Genomic DNA, 20,976 nt, shown 5'->3' on the forward strand with positions numbered 1-20,976 from the left:
GCGTTACTGTACCGAGGAAATACATATTCATGCATTATTGACTGACAAATTAAGGAACGCGTTGACAAAAATCCAATTTTGCTAACCCCGCCCCTCCATAAAGTTAAACTATGTTTGGCTGTTTATGCAAAAGTCCTGTTCCCTCACAGATGATGAAAACAATTATGTGTTCTTTAGTTAACGGAGATGTTTGTATGAGCTCTCACTTAATTAACAAACCACAATATCAGAAGTTTTATACCAACATGCATATGATGGGCAGTTCAGTATGACACTCTAAATTCTAACCATCATCATAAAAATATTTTGAAATTAGCTGGCTGAATGTTAAAATGCACCACTATTTCCATAATTTTGGATACAGCTCTATACACAGGTGTACCGTATTTTATATGTATCTGGAAAAACTAAGCTTGCATCTGCTTAGTGCAGTATAGGACACATGGACAAAAGCACCCTGTTGATTTGTGGACATGTCGGACATGATAAAACAAGACATGTTAGTGTCAAATGGATGTGCATGTAGCATCAGATGATGTGAGTCAGCGGTGCCATACGATTCTATCGAACTCGTACGGCTGACTAAACGTAATGTCTAAGAGGGTTCAGGTAAAGATATGGGCTGCCTTCTAGGCCGACATGCAGGATATATTGAGTGTTGCTGGTTGGCATTCATTTTTCATGTCACTCCCAGGCATACACGTCAAAGTGCATCGCAGGACACATGAGTGTGGAACATCATGCATGATCACACACCATGTGTCTTCTGTGACTTTCGAATATTGTGTGTTATTATGACTAGCAGAGAATGGCTTTGAAAATGATGTATACTATTTCCTAAACATGTAGATCCACAACATACTGACCACAGACTAGATTGTCATCAAATGACACATCAAAACAAATCCATAGAAAACGAATGAATAGGCATAAGTGTGCAAGATGAACCATCTGGGAAGCAAATACGTCATCAAAACACAGTTGCCAAGAAACATTGCAAGTTATACCAAAAGAGATGAACTGCGTTCAAATTACATTTTTCCTTCACCTCATTTTTGTCCAGTGCCATGGGCCTTTTAACATTATGTTAAATACAAATCAGAATTGGTCAACGTACATTTATTGGCAAGCTGTATTTGTGAACAAGCTTAATTAATGGATATCTGATAGACTTAAGTTGGTTCAAAATACAGACTAATGTATGTTTTTTGTTTTTTTTGTTTTTTGTTTTTAAAAGACATTTTATAAGACATTTCATGTGACACTCGGACGCTTTGCAGTAGAGTATAAGAGACACAACGGCGAGGGTATTTGGTCGGGTATATTTAAAGGCCATTCAAGTCCTCTGTAATTTTTATGTAGACCCACTTTAAAGGAAGACTGTGGTGCAATTAGGGATTCAATTCAATCCACATCATTCTGATCGTTGCACAGCGCATTATATGGCTGGTTACTTGATTGGCTGTTGGTAGATGACAGTATGGCCGGCTAATTATAACTCTGCAGTCTCTGTGAAATTTTGACAGCAGACGTTGGAATAGCGTAAAGTGTGAGAGGGAGATCAGAGCCCATTTGAAGATGACGCTTGGTTATGGCGCTGGCAGCCGTCCGCAAAGAGACTTTATGTTGCTGTGGGCTGATGCAGCCACTCGACGCAGATCTGTCATGCTGTTGAATTTAAAGCACAGGCACCTATGAAGTCTGAAGAAAAAAAGATTGTGCCCTTCATGAAATCTGTCACACTCAAAAAGCATATTTAAAAAAAAAAAAAAAATCTGTCAGGGAACTGTACATAAGTGTGTAAATAAAATCAGCCAGGTGAACTTTATATTCGACCATGTCACAAAGATACTGAGACCGTGCAAAAACATTATAGCCATTTCAAGGATCTAAGCAAGATGGTGCACTTGTTGAATGGGATGCCAACGCTAAAGTTGCTCAGTATGTAAAAGGATTGGAGCTGCTGTTTTTAAATCCCGCAACACACCAAAAATGATGGGAACTGGGGAGAGCTCACTCTTTTGCTTCAGAAGCAGTGCATACCATTCAGCAATGGAACAGATTCCTTAAATGCCTTGGTCCCCTCACCTCTGCATGTCCTTAGGCTTCACATTGAACAATTGTTTAATCGTGCGTAGCCTTGTGTAAAAAACGAATAATCTTTGAATCAAACTCTTACCAAAGTATTATTAATCATTTGTGGTCAGCCAAAGAAGTGAGGACACTTACATTGATAAGTTGTGTTTGTTGTTACAGACAACATATTGCCCGCCTTAGTCTTTAGACTAAACCGGAGATAAACCAGAGGACTGATTGTGCAACAAATTGTATAAGCAAGCCTCCCTGCATTCCTAAAGCCAACATTCAGTGCTTAGTTTGTTTATGGCATCATACATAAAACAAGGCAGCATGGATTGCTTGTTTTTCAATGATGATTTCTTATACTTTCATATGCATTGGTTCCAGGCGCTGTGGTACGTTTTCTTTTTTTTTTTTCTCTCCTCTCTCCCCATACTAGCTTATTAGCATTCATTTAGAACGCTACGTCTTTGGACAGCTTCAACAGAATGACAAATGGCATCATATTTCTGCCATGTCATTGAGTCTAAAGATTTATTAGGCAGGTCTGCATGTTAATAGCTCAAAGTTGCAATAACACTCAGTGGGAAAAGTGTTAATCTTCAGGAAGATCATGTAGTGGCAATGCATTCATTTCTTGTCACTGCTGTTTATATTATAAGATTTGTACATTTGTATACGAGCTATTACAAAGAAATTATTTATACATATTAGTTGTGGATGCAGTCCAGCGATAATACAGAATAGTACATAGCATTATATGAGAGGATGTGACAGATAGGCCATTTCCCCGAGATATATGGCCCAATCAATCATGTGTTCTAGGGTACTGAACAACAACATGCGGTATTCTGACCCGTTCAGATGACAAGGTGATGTATGTACGCTTGTGGACAGGAGAGCCCCACCCACCTGTCATTCTGAAGGAAGAAAGCCACTTGCCTTACATATAAAAATTTAAAGAATAACAAGGCCATGTCAACCATATCACAGCCACGTACAAAAGTGCTGGTACAAGCCCGTCCCAAAAATATATTTTCATTGTACGGCAATTAGGTTATGGGAGTCATTTCAGACGCTTAATGTGTCTTGTTTTACAGATAAGAGGTCATTTACGTATTTCCACACTTCTGTTATCAACGATAAAATATCAGTTCAGCTCATGATGCGCCTTTCACTGTGTGTGGGCAAGATGCAGTTACTGTTGTGAGGTAGGAAAAGTGGTCCGACAGTGTAACTAACCAAATGAATTGAAAGACGAGGAATGAGTCTTTGTACTGTACATGGCGTTTCGCAAGTCTGTCGCTTTGTTACTTTACATTGCAATGACTGGTGAAGATATGAAACACTTACCTGAAAGCTATGGATCTTAGGTTTTTGTAGCAAAAAATTGAACATGAAAATGAAAGAAATGTTTTATTACATTTTTCACAAAAAGCGCTTGATTTCAAGGCATATATCGAAATGGTACTCCATTTTTTGCCAAACGCCTCCACGACTCATTCTTATCAAACACTAAGACACAAAACACCTTCTCCTTTCCAGTGAATGGCATTATCAGGAAACGGCAGTGAAATCGGTGCAAACCTCATTTTACGCAAAAAGTAAAAACATTGTTTGCGAAGTAACAATGGCCTGACAAACCACCGCAGCAGAAAACCTTTTACCTTTCAAGCGAACCTGGTTTTATCTTTCCACCCTTGCCACTTCCTAAAGAAATAAGTTTTTGTAAAGTGACGTATGAAATACCCCGTTCTGTATTTAAGAACAACAATGCTAATGTGTTGTTACAGCAAAACAAGTTATTGTCGTGTTATTCCAATTTCATTTTTATTGTCGCAAAGTCAGTTCTCTGCTGCCTCCCATTAGCTTTCACATCTTTTGTCTTAAGCAAAGTCGCTGGGTGCTAATGGGGGTTACTGGATGCCTACAGTGTGTCTAACGGCAACATTGTCTCTAAAAGCGGCTGTTTCATTCTGTGACTAAGAGTTCTGTGAAAAATCAGTGCCTACCTCCGATGTCGGGCCTAAGTTTGCTGTCATATCCGTCTAGTAGGCCATTAAGGATGTGGGTGACGTCACTCTCGTACACCTTTGGGGTCAGCACCCATGTCTTGTTGGACACCTCATCGTCGTCATCAGTCTGGAAGGAGCTGCAATGCGGAGAAGAATGCATCAACTCATTTTTTTTTTGTAGTTTTAAAGGAGAGCTATTGCTGTTTTCTTAGTTTCTTCATTCAAGTTATTAATGAGCACTAGAGGCAGAATTTTTTCAAACCATTGATGTCACATTCATGCATCCTTTCTCTGAACCACTTGAGATTTTGGACAAACTGGACAATATCTAGTGAATTGCAATAACTACGTAGTTAATGATTTAGTAATTTGATTCCTATGGGTGTAACTTATGACATACAGATATTGACTCCACTGGAAGACTGATATATTTGTCATGTCTGAAAGATGCTTTGAGGGCTTCCAGACTTTTGTGAGTCTTGCACAAGACAATTTTCTCAAATATGCGTCTTCACCTTGCAAAATGAAAAGGTAATAACATCTCAAGAGCCCTTATCCAGGAGTTAAAAAAATGTCTTGGTCTGTCACAGACGGGCATGATGTTAAATTACATGTCTAGATCAAAGAGGTTTTGGTTTTGAAGGTAGACTTCATACCTGTGATTGAGTAAAATGAATAAATAAAAGTTTGATACTTAAATTTGGTATATTCTACCAATTAATTCATCATGTGCACAGATATCATATGTTCAATTTATGTTTATACCTAAGACTCAAGATGACATTAGTAAATGTAAGCTATTTGAAAACCGTCCATACATTGGTTACTCAATAGGGCAAACATCAGAAACAACAGTAAGCCCGAAGTGGAAAATGTGGGCAGATTGACATATAAAGACACACACACACTAGGAGTTGATAAAAATAGAATTCCAGTCCAGTGCAGAGCTGTTACACCTCGAGCAAGCATCGGCAGAGATTGGGGAGATGGCCCGCAGCACATAGGAGCAACCTTGAACAAGCTCTGAGCTTTCTTTTAGCAAGGCAATGAGAGGAAACAAGGCTTCTGGATAAAGTAATAAAGTATGAAAAAGGGGGGGGGGCAGGGTAACAGATCTGATAGCGTTCTCATGTTCCGAGGATGAGAGCCAGAAATAAGAGTTTGACCTGCACTTTTCCTTAGATTGCCTTAAGAGCCATCATGCGCCATCCATTTCCACTTGGATGTCCAGGCCGAAACATTAAAACTAAATTATGTTACTCAGGTGGCCCCTTTGGAAAATGTCTAACCCAGATGTTCAAAGGACCTAGCAGCCTATGTTTGGATTTGGAGTGCAAAAATAAGTTACTACGGTAATGATTTAAGAAACTATAAATTAGGTTACTTCAGTTGGCCACTTGCTCAAAGGTACTGTCTAGTTTTAGAAGTATTTACAACACGTTACGTAAGCAAGCTTTTAGTGTACCTTTAAGACCATTCTTTATTGTTATGTGTTTCCATATGTTACTATTTCTTTTTAGATGTGATATGTTGGACCGTATTTGTCATTTTAAACTATAAATACATTGTGACTCCTGTTTGGTGATTGAGGTTATATGAACATATTTTCACGAGGCATAAGACCTAATGTACAGTATATTCTTATGTTTCTTTTTGTCTCAGCGCCCCTTTTAAGGCTGATTCTTTTTAGCAATTAGTGTTATAAAAAGTCAAAGAAATACCAAAACACGTAGATATATCAATCCTTTGAGGCTCGCTAAACCCTTTCCAACAGTTCTGTGTGACTGTACTGGTGTATGTTTTCAATTATTGTTGGTCCAATTCTGAATTGTACGACCACAGCGGTGTACAACCACGGGGGAGTTTGACTTTACAGGTTCCACTGTATCTCTGTGTACATGGAAAAGCTCCAAATGTAAGCAGATCAAACGGAAGAGCCATGTGTTCTTGAGCACAAGCAGATCTGTGGTCTTGCCTGCTAATTGAGTACCTGAAGGTCCGCTGAGACGCCTGCGCCAAAGTTTGTTTTTCATGCATATGCATGTACACGTCTGTGAGCGCTCAATGAAAAGTGCTGGGCTGAAATGTCTAATTCAAAGCATTCCATCCGTCCTTCTCGTCGCATATCAAGAATAAATTGCATTTGCTCTGCATGCCGCACTTAAAACTGCGAACAGGTAATCTCAACTGAAGCGAGGGCCATGTTTAGCATCAGAAAACCTATAAGACCATCTATAAAGATGATCACAGTATCATTAGTGTCTTCCATTAGCATCCGCATTAAACCTCTCAGTGAGAGAATACAAGCATGCGTTTGCATGTTTTGCTCGCGCCGTGGCTAATAAACGTACCCAACTCAAATGAACCTCTTGTGCTTATCACTGCTCAACATGAAATTAGTTCTACGCCCATGAAGCAAAACAGCAGCCCCCGCTTTGGATGTCACATTGTGACCACAGTCCTCCTACACAAAGCCATTAGTCACTTTTTAGTGAATAACACAAACCTAAATCCTGGGACTGCTACTTTGTAAGCCAAAAACCAACGTGTGTGACCATGCAAAAGTCGAAAAAAAGATTTTCAAGTGGGTCAGTGCCGTTATATTCTTAACTGACCTCTGGCAGGGAAAGCCAGGCTGCTTTTGGGTTCAACTGAAACCAGATCACAAGTATTCAACCAACACTTCATTTGGTACAAAATAAGATCCAAAACAAGATCATATCAGTAGGACTAGACTGCAAGAAAGGAAAGGTTAGGAAAGTCACAGACTACAGTGGAACATCTGTAGGAAAAAGTCATCCAATTCGGAGTTCAATAAAATTTTACAAAACTTACAACCCACACAGGGCATAGACCTTTGAATGACTCCAGTTGTTCTGTTGTGCTTTTGGTTGTGTGAAGCGAGTTGCCTTGTGTATGAGTTGTGCTGTAGATACAAGCTATACATCAATGTGCATTACAGTAAACAAGATCAGATTTACTATACATAAATAATTTCAGTTTTTAGGTTATGCTTGTAAAATAAAGGTGAATGAAGTATGGAATCTATCAAAATTCTACTACTGAACAAGTTACAACAATAACGCAAACAAATTTGCAGTTTTACCACTTCAACTTTACATGTTCTGTATAAACATGGATGAACCGCTTAAGCACTGAACCTATGTAGACAGCAGTATTTTGATTTGCACCCTCTCCTAAATTCAAGACAGAACTATGAGGGTCAGAGACAGCAGGGACTGACACAAGCGAGAAAACAAAGCATGTGACGTGCAATCGCCTCCTCTTGTCTCACTTTGACTTGATCGCCATGCCAACTGGGGTGAGTACACGCCGGTCGTCATCACCGCGGCCACCTCCGACCCTCGAATCTGAAATGATTCTGACCTCAATACCTTGGTGATGAATACAACAGACTCTCTAAAATGGAAGCAAAGTGGCAGCTTCACCTCCCTTTTTTTGTCCTGTTGAACGCTTAACATTGAAAAGGGGAAACGCGAAATCTGACATTGAGATATGCAAATCGTAATTAGAGTGTTCCAAACTTTTCAACTGATAACAATGGAGCAATGCATTTTGGGTTTCCCATTCATGAATTGGACTACCCCATAATTACTAGGGATGCATCAATACCAATTTTAGACCGAATACAAGCCATCACATCCTGCAATTGTTTTATTTTAATCAAATGTTTAAAAATACAAAACAATTTGTTCTTGAAAATGGCATACATTTTACTCAAAGATATCACTTTTTAGAGTAACAACCATACACAATTGAGTGTTTTTCCAGCAGCTTTGCAAAACATTTCAATTAAATGTTTGTTCTAAAATGAAACTGGCAGGAAAACTGAAATTATGTTTTATCACACCAATGCTTACTTATTGGACGGTTTGAAAAAAAAAAAAAAAAAGTGAGTGGCAGCGTCCTTTTTATGAAGAGTGTTATAGGACTGGCACTAGAATCGCCACAGTTATCCAGCAAACCAACAACTCTAAAGCCGCACTGTGAAACTGTTAATTACAGTTCCCTTATTTCCAACACGGCCAAATAAATTTTAATACACACAAATCTGAGGTCGACCACTGTCACGGAACAGATGTTTGGGAGCTGGTAACATCTCATAGATCATTTGCAAAACAACAATGCTATCACAGTACCACATCTGAAGCCTTCCTTATTTTCTGCGTCTCCAAACGGTCTCATGTATTTCAAAGATGGACCCTGTGGTCACTTTGCTTTGAAACAGAAGTTCTTGACATGCTGAGTGATGCAATCAGACATCACAACATATAGTAAATGCCAATGAGTCACAAAGTAGCATAACACTGAAAGTGGGTCTGGGGCTTGAGAAAGCTTTCTTATGTAAGTGTCTCATTCAGTGAATCGTGGATTCACACTTTCAATGCTGCTATTGAAGAAAACACAGATGCTGTTTGATGAGAAGACAAAGTTTAATCAACACACAATAAAATTAAAAAAAAAAACGAAATTATTAACTAGGACATTCAGTAAACACTGTGATGGTCCTTGACTGCTCTAGAACGGTAAACTTGTTCCAACAATAACAATAGCAAGGCAGAAAAGAAGACATTGATGCAAATTACAACGAAACTCACAACACAGAAGCCTAGCGTTACCTACATAGCAGTTTCATTTGTGCAACACACAAATTTGGCTAAAGGCAGCAAACGTGTTTCTCTCTCTCTCTCCATGTCGTCACTTTAAAGGCAACACGCATCACAATAGACAAAATATCATGGTAAAATGCAAAACGCAAACAAAATATGAACATCCAGCTATTAGCTATTCTGGATCATCAAAAAATGTCACTACAAGGGTCAGTTACCACCATACTTGGTGTTTTTTGATTAGATTGTTTTATATTTATGAGCTAGAAATGTTTTGTATACAAATATTTACTGCAATTATGACTTTGCTCCTGTGTTAGCAAAGGTTAGTGATAGACTACCGTGCATTCCGAACTTTAAACTAATTACATTGCCGCTGTAGGAACGGAACTCCATTGTAAACAGAGGATCCCCTGTATTTATCATTGTGTTGATTTTGTAATATTAAGTCAGCTGTAGCTCAATATGAAAATCAAGAGCCTTCAGTATGACGCAAAGCAGTTCTACACTAGTAAAAGTACAATAATAAACATACCTCTCTGATAGAACTGCTTGTTACAAATGTTGCTATCACAAAGACAACTACATCGGGCTCATGACAGAGTTCCGTTTCTATGGCAGCGACCATATCGCCAGTTTATATGTACCGTAAGTCGTGGAGTAGTCTGTAGTCTATCATTCACTTATGCTAACACAGTAGTAAAGTCATAATTACAGTAAATATTTTTTATGAAAAAAAAAGGCCCGAGCAACTGTGAAGTCATTTTCGGTCAACAGCACGTGGCAAAATGGCCACCCCCTGAGATGCATAATAAAAAAGTGTGGATTTTGTTGCTCATTTCATATTCCACAAAAACAAAGTATTAATCAGAATACAGTGTTTAGACTCGAGTGCCGCATAGAACATTAAATGTAAAGAAACATTTTGACTAGACTTCCACTTTAATGTCCTCAGCCAGACCATGGCATCTCGTTCTTCAACACACTCCAAACTAGTATAAGTGAGTATAACAAAGTTGTTTCTAACCTGTGTAGTCATACATGCCACTGTGATAACCAACAGATACATACTGTAGATAGATAGAGACAGATAGTTGTCTGGTTACTTCATTAATGCAATACTAGAAATTCAGGTACGAACACCCCTCAGTATGATGAAGTGCAGACCAATCAGAATTGAGCATCTTTATAATGACAGCTCTCATACTGAACGTATCAAGCTTGTGTACCTAATCAAGTGACCTGAGAGTGTATATGCCTCCATTTTCCACTCCTCTCTATCTCGAAACAGACGACTAACCATCCGTTCTCTCGTTTCTCCATCTTAACTATATCTACAATGTTCGAACAGGCACAACAGCAATGGAACCGCACGCAGTGCATTGATAGTGTAAGCTGCAGGAATGATTTCTGCATATGTGCTGTTCCTTAATACTCCTCCATGTAACCGTCTGCCATTTTGAAAGTAAAAAAAAAAAAAAAAAAAAGGAATAGGCTACACTTATTTCAAAGAGCGTCCACAATCTGCTCTCTTCTTGTGTAGCAGTCATGACACACAGTTGCATGTTCGTAAGAGCCGTGCGGCGTTTTGACTTAAATACACTTGATCCTTACAAACAGCTTAGCGCACACTATATGTAGCATCACTTTAGCTCGCCTGTGCTATTTTAACAGCAGCCTCGAATCATGCAAAATATCCCTTAAATATTAAATATGACGCTCGATGTGGGTTCTAAACTCATTTCTCACTATTCAATTTATAATAGTACATAACACATTATCGGCCAGTGTGTGGGTGTGTTACGAGTGACGTTAGACACACGAATACGAACGAGAACGACGTTGTGACATTTAGCTAAATTTGGTGATAGCATCGTCGGCTAGGTGAAGGCTAACGCTAGCTAACAGTGACAGGGAATAATAATACCGTTTCGGAGGCGACCTCGCTTACCTGGTGGGAAGGCTGATGGCAATGAAGAGCCAGAGGAAGAGCTTGCGGGCGAAGGAAGGCTTCGCCATGGCCGTCGAGCACTTGAAGGCTAAATTTGGTGAAGGCGCCGCCGCCGTCGTCATCCTCACCATCTTTTCGTCTCCTCGCCTGGTGCAGATGCCCTTCTTGTTTAGTGGTTTCCCAGCCCACGATGCATCACGCAGCTTTTTTTTTTTCCCTACTTTTTTTCACGGTATGAGGAGCCTGCAGCCAGGCTCGAGATCGTCCAAAACAAACAAAAAGAAGGGGGTAAAAAAATAGCGTCCAAAAACCTTGTGAAAAAAATCAAATAAAATACAACTGAAAAATGCCTCCCTTTGTTGCGTTATAGAATTCCACACCTAGTGGGATGTGAAAGCAGCTTCGGTGTGAATGCAGATAGAGAACAAGGCTGCGGGGCTGGCAAGAGGAGCCGAGGCACGTTGCTGCAGCGCGGATCAACACACGCGTGATTTCACCACACACACATACACACACGCTCCCTCCACAGCATCATTAGCCGCATGCTAAAAGAAATAATAAGTAGACGTTATTGTAAAGAAAATATCCAAATAAAACATCTGATCAGGTAGTATTGTTTTATTAAGCCCGTAGGCTAAATTGACCAGAATCTAAAAACTTTCCATCGAAAAGTTCCCAAAAGCCCACGAACTGTACATTTCATTCACTGGTGTTTCGAATGCAGGCTAATGAAAGTTACTTTGATCTGTTTTTGTTGCGTGGCCTGCCACCCTATGATTAGTATGTTGCGATGATGCCATCGTTTTACTGTGTGTGTGTCAGAAAGAGAGACATTGCATTTAGCACCATGGACAGTTCCGATGGTGAGGCGTGCGATAGCAATCAGAACCATGGACAGTTTCGATTCGTTTTGTTGTCCATCACGCGCTCTCTGCAAGCAACGTAGCGATATCCTAGTAAAGGGATCCTGCAGCTGAGTTTTGCTCCAGACTGGGGTCACTCCCCGACAAGTCCCAATTCTTATACATACCTCTGAGCTATATTAGGATCCTCTGGTTGCATGTGGCTAATATCAAAGACTGGGTGGCTGCCACCCGAAATAGAGAGAGAGAGAGAGAGAGAGAGAGAGAGAGAGAGAAAGAGACTGTCATGATAAAGAGCAAGCGAGCTGTTTCTCATGGTCATTGGGGATCCTGAACACAGTGAATACATTAGTGCTTTCAAGCCTCTGGGCAGCTCTATTGACTCTACGTGCGGCCTTTTCACCGATCAAAAGCAAGGACAGTTCTTTCTGTTTATTTCGAGAATGCTTCTTATGTTGATGTCAAAGCAAATGTTATGTTACCGTAAGAAGCAATTTAAGGGTGGTGGATGAGTGGTTAGCATGGATGCCTGTGTGTCCGGCTAGTGAGTGGCAACCAGTCAAGTTTGGACCCTGCTGAATGTCAGCTGGAAAAGGCTCCAGTTTAACTTCAAAGTTAATAAGGACAAGCCTCATAGAAACTGGATGGATGGATAGTAAAACAACTGGATAGTTGTTTTACCTTTCTATACAGGTGTTGTATAACATGTCTAATATCCATAACTTTTATAACTGTCCTGTGGACCTATAATTGTGGTCAGTGACTGTACACTGTATTTAAAACTAATTGAAAAAGCCTTGCAGCTCTATATCACTCCATTCCCCTTGCTATATTAGCCCCGTTACTGTAAAATATGCTAATGCTGCCATTTTGATTAGGAGGAACCTACAGATACTGTCTGTTGGGCGTAGTATGAGAGAGTCTTTTAGTGGCTGGGGGGGGGCATATACTTGTGATACAATATAAATATGCACCATTTACATTTACGCCTATAAAATGTTGTATAGAATATCAAATGTTAAGCAGGGAAATAAAAAGGGAAATATCTAGCATGTACGGTGTTAAAACAAAATAATGGTCCCCCCCCCACACACACACACACTCACACAAAAGAAAAAAAAAACAGCACCAAAGGAAGGGGCAGGTGCAGGCTAAACAAGCAGGTGTTGGCAAATTCGTTTTGGGATGATGTGTTAAGCCCAATTTCTCACTTGGAACATTTATTCCACAGGCAGACATGCGGTTCGCGTGACACACTATTGCTTTTATTGTCTCAGGAGACCTGCTGCTAAGTCTTTCCCATAAGCGTACCAACTCACAAACTCATTTCGTTACGATTGCAACATTTTTTAAAGCGTTGGAAATGGGAAAACAAACATAACTGCAGCTGTCGCCACCTACAGTACAATAAGTGTGTTATGCATGGCAGATTAGGTTGCGCTTGATTCGAACCGCCGCCACGTGTTTATTGGTTGCAAATGAGGGGAGGTAAATCATCTTAAAGTGGCCGACAGATGCTTCATTAAACATGCAGCACAGCTCAAAGTAAACTAGCGTTCTGCCTGTAAATAAAGCATGAAGAGTCATATCTCGCAAGATTGAATATACTGTACAACACTTGCATGCACATTTGCCGGCTTCGTCTGCAAATAAGTGCGCGTGCACAGTAAATAGAAGACACTTTTTATTAATTCAAATAGTATAGATTGTGTTGGGAGTTTGGTAAAACTGCAGAAAACGGGAAAATGCACATTTATAATACAATACAATACAATTTTATTTTTATAGCCCATTTCATGAGGGAAAAACAAAGTTGCTTTTGATAGCTTTTTAAGACATTTACACCCACATAAACATGGCTCCTACTTCACTTGCACAGAATTTATATGTCAGGCTCGTAAAGAGGTATCGGTGTGTAGAATCGAAGCATTTTTTGGGAGTCTGAGTATGACTACAAATGTACAGTATTGGCACCAATACCTGTGGATTCCTAATTCGCAACATTATATTTTGCCAACCATAACAGCAATCCAAATTGTGAGTTTCTTATTGTAAGTACTGTAGAAATACATATGAAGCATCATGACAAGTGAAGAAATGAAAAGGTACAGAAACAGACATCAAGCATGAAAAAAAAATAAAGGAATGAATACAAAAATCATCTTAGGCGGTTACTGTTCAATTGTAGCATTATGAAAACATGATACTCACATTATTCAAGTATTTGGTGTGTGTGTGTGTGTGAGAGAGAGAGAGAGAGAGAGAGAGAAAGTGAAGGACGCAAAGCATCAGAGGAGCAGTGTGTTGTATGGATAAAAAAAAATCAAAGAAATGCAAATTCTTTTGGTACATAACATCAGATTATTACTGGTCTCAGGACTTTGAAGTCACTGTGTAAACACAGGGGAAAAAAGACAGAAATCTGTCAATAACAAGTACTGATAATGTGAAAAATGTTTAAAATGTCCTTTCTTCAATTTTGACTTCATCATTATCTATATCATTCCATTAGAAATTACAATATCATAATCTAGAAAATGTCACTTAATATTGAAAAAATATTTTAAAAAATGACAATGAAACAAATCTGAATTTATTGTCATAATAAATGTCTTTGTGAATTGTTACCTTCAGTATCTTGAACTCAAAACCATGCTAATGGACCAAATGAGTGATTTATTTGTCTTGTGTAGCTGGTCACTGCACTCTCAGAATTCAACATGTTTAATTAATAGCATACCTGTGACTTAAGTTATTTAATCCTAATAATAATGAACACGCAGGGCTAACAGTTAATATCATTGCAGCAGTCTGTTGCTTATTTTGTTTTTTTATTAGTCTGATGCACAGACACACACACAGTCAACAAGAGAGATAGAGAGGGAGATATCAAATTCAATTTCCTTGCTTCAATAGTCACAGGCCACATATGAGCCAAATTGGCGCTTCCGCACATTAACGGTGCACCTGTGCTCTCATGCACTCTTACCTCCACAAAGCTTTTTTTTTTGTGTGAGTGCAAGACACAGAAAAACAGCATAGGAGCTTTTTCACAACTCCACTAGGATGCCTGATTTATGGTAGTCAAACCTCATTAATATATCTGTAGTAAACAAAAGCATCTGGCTTCAGTGTGCATAAATATGAATGACAGAAGGTCAGATCCAAATCATCCAGGCTTTTCATTCGTTAATCAAACCGATTAGGGGTAGTGACAGCTCTGCTATTACAGTGGCTCATATTCTGGCCCGTCTGCCAAAAAAACTCACATTGTTAATCGTTCATGAAGCGTATTGTTTGCACGGACAGAATGGCACACGGCCGTCCTGGCTTCGATGATGATGTGTCATCTTTGGATGAAAAGCAATGAGCGATGGGTTGGTGGGGAGGGGGGAGGGGGGGCTAGGAAGTAGTGATCTATATTAACGTGACTGATCGCACAGATTCCCAGCTTCACTCTCAGTCCATCTTTACAGCCCACACATATGCTGTCACAGCCCCACTTGGTTGGCGTCAAGCTGTGGGAGCACAATGATCTACTGGAAGCACTGTTGGATGTGAGAAGCAGCCTGGCATTCTACGCAGCGTGATGTAACCTCACAAGCTGAAACATAAAAAAAAAAAAAACATCGGAGGAGAAAACAAGACATGCCTTATGCGAAGATTTTTCTCCGTTGAGGAGAAAATCAAAGGAGTTACCGGTACATGACAGATTGATTTGAACATGCAAATATGTGCATAGATGGTGAATTTCTTACTTGTTAATGGTAGTCAGGCATCGTAGTTGTATAAGTAGTATAAAGAATCTCTATTTAGAATACAGCTAATACTTCCACACCATAGTCGGCCCATAACATGGCTGAGAAAGCATTGTTAGTCAGATCCACTGTCATGGCTTTGTGAAATAAAATGAAAAACACAAAGTACAAGCATGAACAAAACAAAAAGTAGAACAAGTAGCGTTTATAATTGTGAAGAAATAAGAGTCATCGTGCTTTGTAGATCTGATTTCAATGAATGGGGCCAACAATTGCAGTATGCAAAATGGAGATTCTAATCCGTCTCTGGACGGAAGGTCTGCGCTAGTTTTATTTATGGTGTGCAGTCTGGGATTTATTTGTAGGACCACATATCAGTTCCAATATTTGTTGTTGTTATTGATACAAAAATGATTAATCAAAGGCAGTGATAGTCCATCATAGTCGAAACGTTTAACATTATACTCCACACGATATAGAAAAACATCCTCAATACAAGTTAACTTTGCCAGCGATGGTTGCAAATTTTACTTTTAAAATGTCAGAAGCATTAATAAATCAGTCACTGACTGCAAAAATATGAACATTTATTTACCTCTAGATGTAAAGACTTTAGTCAATGTCAGACACTGACACATTGTCAAGTAGCAAACAAATATTATTTGTTGACCGGGCATGGCAGCGGCTGAGCTCTCAACGCGTTGAGGCTGAAAAAAGATGTAACAAGATGTTCTGGTGAGAAGTGGAAGTCAGACCGGTGCATAAATGCGGAGGGTGATGAATGATGGCAAACATCTGCTTGAGGAGCTCAGCACACCTTATTATTGTAGTTGGTTGTCATAGCTTTTGCTTTTCGCACCATAATTGCACTAATTTTGGCAAATCTGTCATTTGCATGTAATATATTCATTATTGGTCTTTGTAATGTGGCTGCACACAATTTTATTTTATTTTTCACATTTAATGAGTTTAATTTAAGCTTGTCTCGTCTAGTAACATTATGCAGCATCTTTAAGGGGCTCTCGAGTGAGCTCATGTAAAGTAATACCTCCGGTTGTCTTTACATGCTGCAGCTTGTTCTACCTAACATATCTTCTTGCCAAAACTATCCTTGAATTAGATTTTGCAAGATGGCATGCTGTGTTTTTACGAAATCTGGGACACTGTGACCTCTGGATAGTTCCCTGTAGTTTGGTCAGTGCATAACAGCTTGGATGTTCTTGCAGGGAAAAAAAAATGTGAATACCTTTCAATTGAAATTGGTTTACATGTAGGTCACCAACAACTCTTATGTGTACCCGAAGGGGCACTACTGAATCAGTCACTTTTTGGGCCTCCTGACCCACTTTTACTAACTTAGGCTGTAATTGAAAGTCATAGCAATTTTACTGTGGTAATCCGTTTTGCAATATCCTATTGGTTTTCTGTTGTTTTTGCTACATACAGTATTTTTAACGGCTAAAGAATGATACTGTTCACTCAGATCACATGGTGTTTAGAAAATGCCTTTTGTGGTATGAAAAAAACATTCAGTCAACACAATTGTCTGTACTTCTGCACACATAACTGATCTCTGTGAAGTGGCTGCCAGCAGCTAACCTATCCGCTGAGTTTAGAGCCGAAATGAAGCCGGACGCTTTCATAGCGTCTTTATGTTGAATTTGCTCTGCTTGATGTGAAGCACGTATAATCTCCCCTCCCAAAGGTAGATTACAGCCAGTTTTGCTTTCAGCTTCAACATTTATTTTCTATTGTTGCCGTGCTCCTCAGAGTCACGGCTTTATCGAAAATAAACCGCAACTGAGCCCAAAGTCACTGATGCAGATACTACGGATTACATATGAATGCCAAATAACAATAGTAGTGCAATTAACAGTGAAGGTAGGTTGACGGTTATACAGGGTAATAGATGCACCTGGGGTGGATATAGATGCAAATTATTCAAGTAATTTGTTTAGAACTTATTGTATATTATATAAGTATCCAATGTAAACCTAACAGATTATGGCCTTTACATTGAATGGTTGGCAAAACTCCCAAAATTCCAGAAATGCTTTTTACCAATCATTTGCTGTAATAAAAAAAAAAAAAAGAGAGCTTGAGTTCTAGTAAACTGACTTTTTCGAGTTTCAGAAAATGGATGGATGGACATAATTTTTTTGGACAAATTGACATAATTGTATACTGCAATCATGCAAACGAATGCATTCTGATTAATATTGAGTTTGTGAAGTAGGAACAAAATCCACCGTTTTTTATCCATCTCAGGGGGCGGCCATTTTGTCACTTCTGTCGACTGAAAATGAAATCACAGTTGCTCAGGTCTCAGGTAACAACCAGTCACGGCTCACCTGTTTTTTGAAGCTGAGTTGTGGTTGGTTGTTACCTGAGCCCTGAGCAACTGTGTCATTTTCAGTCGACAGAAAGTGGCAAAATGGCCCCCCCCCTGAGATGGACAAATACAGGGTAATTTTACTGCTTAATTCATATTCCACAAACATAATATGAATCAGAATTCTGTGTTTGGACTAGTGGGGCTGTATAGAACATAATATTGTAAAGACAAATTTTGGTTTGTGTTTCTTTTTCAGGGGCGGGGCTACTTCTTGACTCAGCATTATTGTATAGTATTTTCATTCAAGAAGGCAGCACTTCATCACCATGTGTATGTGGCAATTGCAGGCGACACCGATGCCATTTTTGTTTTCCATGGACAAGGCTTGTACATTGCAGACACAATAACCTGACTGCAGATAAAAGCTTTGTAGCCAAATCCTTGCGTCAGAACCACAATAGAGGACTATCACAAGGGGCAATCTTCAAACAACATTTTACTCACACACTGACTATCAGCTCTTGTTGCTGTGATTGAAAGCCTTTTAAAGCACAGCGCCAGAGAAGGAGCCATTTTAATTCATTTACTCGGCTGCCATTAGGATGCCATTCAACTTCCCTTTCAGAGTAGAACGCGTCATTCCGGGTCATAAAGAAAAGAGTTTTTGGGGAATGGGAAGTTTTTAATGGCCAAACAGAATGCTGTGACTCACATCACTGCAGATAGAAAAGTCTGAGCAACAACATATCTTGACGTTATTTTTAGAAACACATCGCTGTCATTGAACGCAATAGCGTGGTTGGTGCACTCAGACGGCAGTGTGAGAATAATGCAGATCACATCCAAATATAAAGCCGGCTGATCTTTCATTTCACATGGTGGCAGACTCGTCCTTACCTGTAAATGTCATACACAAATGTGTAAATATAAGATTGCAAATTACACGTTCACATTATTCCCCCCGCCCCCCTCAACTTCTCATCTGCTTCAGGCTGCTTATATAACTTCTTGGTACCATTGCGCACTCCCCGCGTTTTTCTGCACATAAGATCGGCGGTTATTGCACAGCTTCTGTTGTTGGATGGATTCTACAGTTATTGCTGACATATCCATTTGGCTGTGGAATGATTTACATCTCCAAAGCACAATAAAACCTGTAAAAATGCCACCGTTTTATTTCCATCACCCATAAACAAAAAGGGTGGATAAACAAAATCTATCCTATAGCGATGTTTAAAATACATAAAACAAAACCAAAAAAACGGTTTTAATTTACTGATCCGTTACAAATTCGGCGGCTACACTGGGTAGTTGCCAGTCAGATTGCAACATTACTTTAGATTTTTTAGTTATTCGAGATAACTGAAGTGCAAGTCTAATTTTTAGGGATTATTATTACTATTTGTCAAAGGAAGAACCTTAAATGTATTATTTTGAAAGACAGTGTGCAGTGTAGACACTCAGAATGAAGTAATCACACATTCAATCTATTTACTTGGGATATTTGGAACATAGGGTTTGACAATGTCCTTGTTGAGTGAACTTAATGGGTTTCAAATCACATGTTCCAGTAAATACAGTACATTATATATCCGAAACTTGGACCGCCAAAATAAATACCTGTACTTGGACAACAAATTTTGCAATGCACATTTTATATACACTTAGCGGTTTACAGACATTGCCCAGTGTCCTAGACTTCAGAAAAAAACAACATATTCTGGAAAAAAAAAATGTTTGCGTTGACTTCCCCTTTAAGAACACACTTGTCCTGGAGATTTTCTCCCATTGCTACCAAATTTAAACCACATAAACTAGACCGATAGGGGGAACTAAATCATCAACAGTATGAATTTTTAGACATAGCATGAAAGAAATGATTGATGACTCGCCTCCGGTAACTCTGGTCCTCGTGCTCTGTTTTCTTTCAAACTGGCATCGAGTCGCACGGCACAAATTCCACGCGTTCCCACCGGGCATGTGCGAAGGCCCGTTCCTTGCTGCTCACAGCTGTAATTATCTTTGCTATTTTTAGATTAGGAGGGTTTACTTCATGTGTGGGTGGTGAGTGTGATTGTTTAGCATTAAAACAATCTCCCTGCCAATTTAAGCAGAAAAATAAATGGCTGTGCAAATGAGAGAATTACTGTAAGTGCACAATGTATAAGTGGTTAGCAAATCCGCCTCAATTTTGAGGTTGGGGGTTTGAATCCAGGCTTGGCCTCCATGTCCTGAGTTTGCTTGTAGCTCCATGCTTGTTTGGCTTTTAATTGGGTACTCCAGTTTTCTCCCACATTCCATAAATGTGCATCTTAGGTTCAGCGAAGACTCTAAATTGTCCATGGGTGTGAATGTAAATGTAAATAGTTTGTTTGCCTATATATGCCCTGTAATTGGTTGGAGACCTGTCTTATTTAAAGTTATTGGCTCCAGCGCACCTGTGACCTGACTAACTTAAGCATCATAAAAAGATGGATAAGAATATGACACAATTATATAACTTTTTGATATATGGTTTGTAAAGGCCTAACTTTTTTTTGTTGTTGTTATTAATGTGCTGTATCATTTTTCTCCGTTGCTTCCGAATGAATGATGACTGATGCTGTCCGTCCACAAGTAAATTGACATTAGAGGTAAAGAATATGATCCATGCATGATCTATCTCGCTTCTCTTCACTTGGGTGAAGCGCCGATCCCAACTGGCTTTGGACGAGAGGCAGGCTCTACCCTGGATTGGCTGCCGGTCACTCACAAGAGCACAGATCGAGAAATAACAGTTCACACCCACATTCACGCCGACGGGCAATTTTGTGCCTGTTGAACCTAATGTTCATTTAATGGAATGTGGGGGTGAAAGCAGGAGCCGAGAACAGAGAACCTCAGGACTTAGGCAGAAACGCTACCCACTGCTTCACCATGCTGCTAAGGAATAAAATGTCTTCATTATCTTGACAGAGCTTCCATCCCTGTCAAGTTGTACAGGTGGAAACACTTTTTCAAACATGTACTCCGTACATCGCTGATTTCTGTTCACGTGACAGAAGCCATTTGAAAATGTGCATATGTAAGGGCAAATTACAACTTTCATTAGATTCAGTGTAACCTGGGGTTGACAGGTATGATCTTCTATTGACTGCCATTGGATATTGTCTACCATTTATTTTTTTGCAGTGTTAAGTCATTTATTTTCTTATGAATTATATCTTGCCAAAGATCCGCCCAAAGCCTCTTAGTGAGACCGTGTCACATGTTAGTGGTGGAGTGAAGACTCAGGGAATAAAGATGAAGACACTATGTAATGCGACCTGGATGCATGATTTGATGTAGTGCATTTTAGAGACGAC

The 20,976-nt window shown here is 39.4% G+C and overlaps 2 protein-coding genes across 5 annotated transcripts in view; one reads left to right on the forward strand and one right to left on the reverse strand.

Annotated features, from left to right (window-relative positions):
- The window catches only part of gabrg2 (gamma-aminobutyric acid type A receptor subunit gamma2), a 39,860-nt gene extending 28,692 nt beyond the window's left edge, over positions 1-11,168 (reverse strand). For 3 of the 4 annotated variants that reach the window (XM_086057389.1, XM_086057388.1, XM_086057387.1), the window contains exons 1-2: positions 10,677-11,168; positions 4,092-4,231 (exon numbers count right to left, since the gene is read on the reverse strand). In XM_086057389.1, coding sequence (XP_085913515.1) covers positions 4,092-4,231; positions 10,677-10,807 — 271 coding nt within the window. In that variant the 5' untranslated portion in view covers positions 10,808-11,168. Of the gene's footprint in view, positions 1-2,229; positions 2,289-4,091; positions 4,232-10,676 lie in introns of those variants that run through there. The other variant, XM_086057390.1, reaches the window with a different exon arrangement.
- The window catches only part of gabrb2b (gamma-aminobutyric acid type A receptor subunit beta2b), a 340,043-nt gene that overhangs the window by 161,962 nt on the left and 157,105 nt on the right, over positions 1-20,976 (forward strand). The window lies entirely within an intron of this gene.

The sequence above is a fragment of the Filicampus tigris genome, chromosome 17, assembly GCF_054856515.1.
Source record: "Filicampus tigris isolate MCC_2025a chromosome 17, RoL_Ftig_1.0, whole genome shotgun sequence".
Classification (NCBI taxonomy): Eukaryota; Metazoa; Chordata; class Actinopteri; order Syngnathiformes; family Syngnathidae; genus Filicampus; species Filicampus tigris.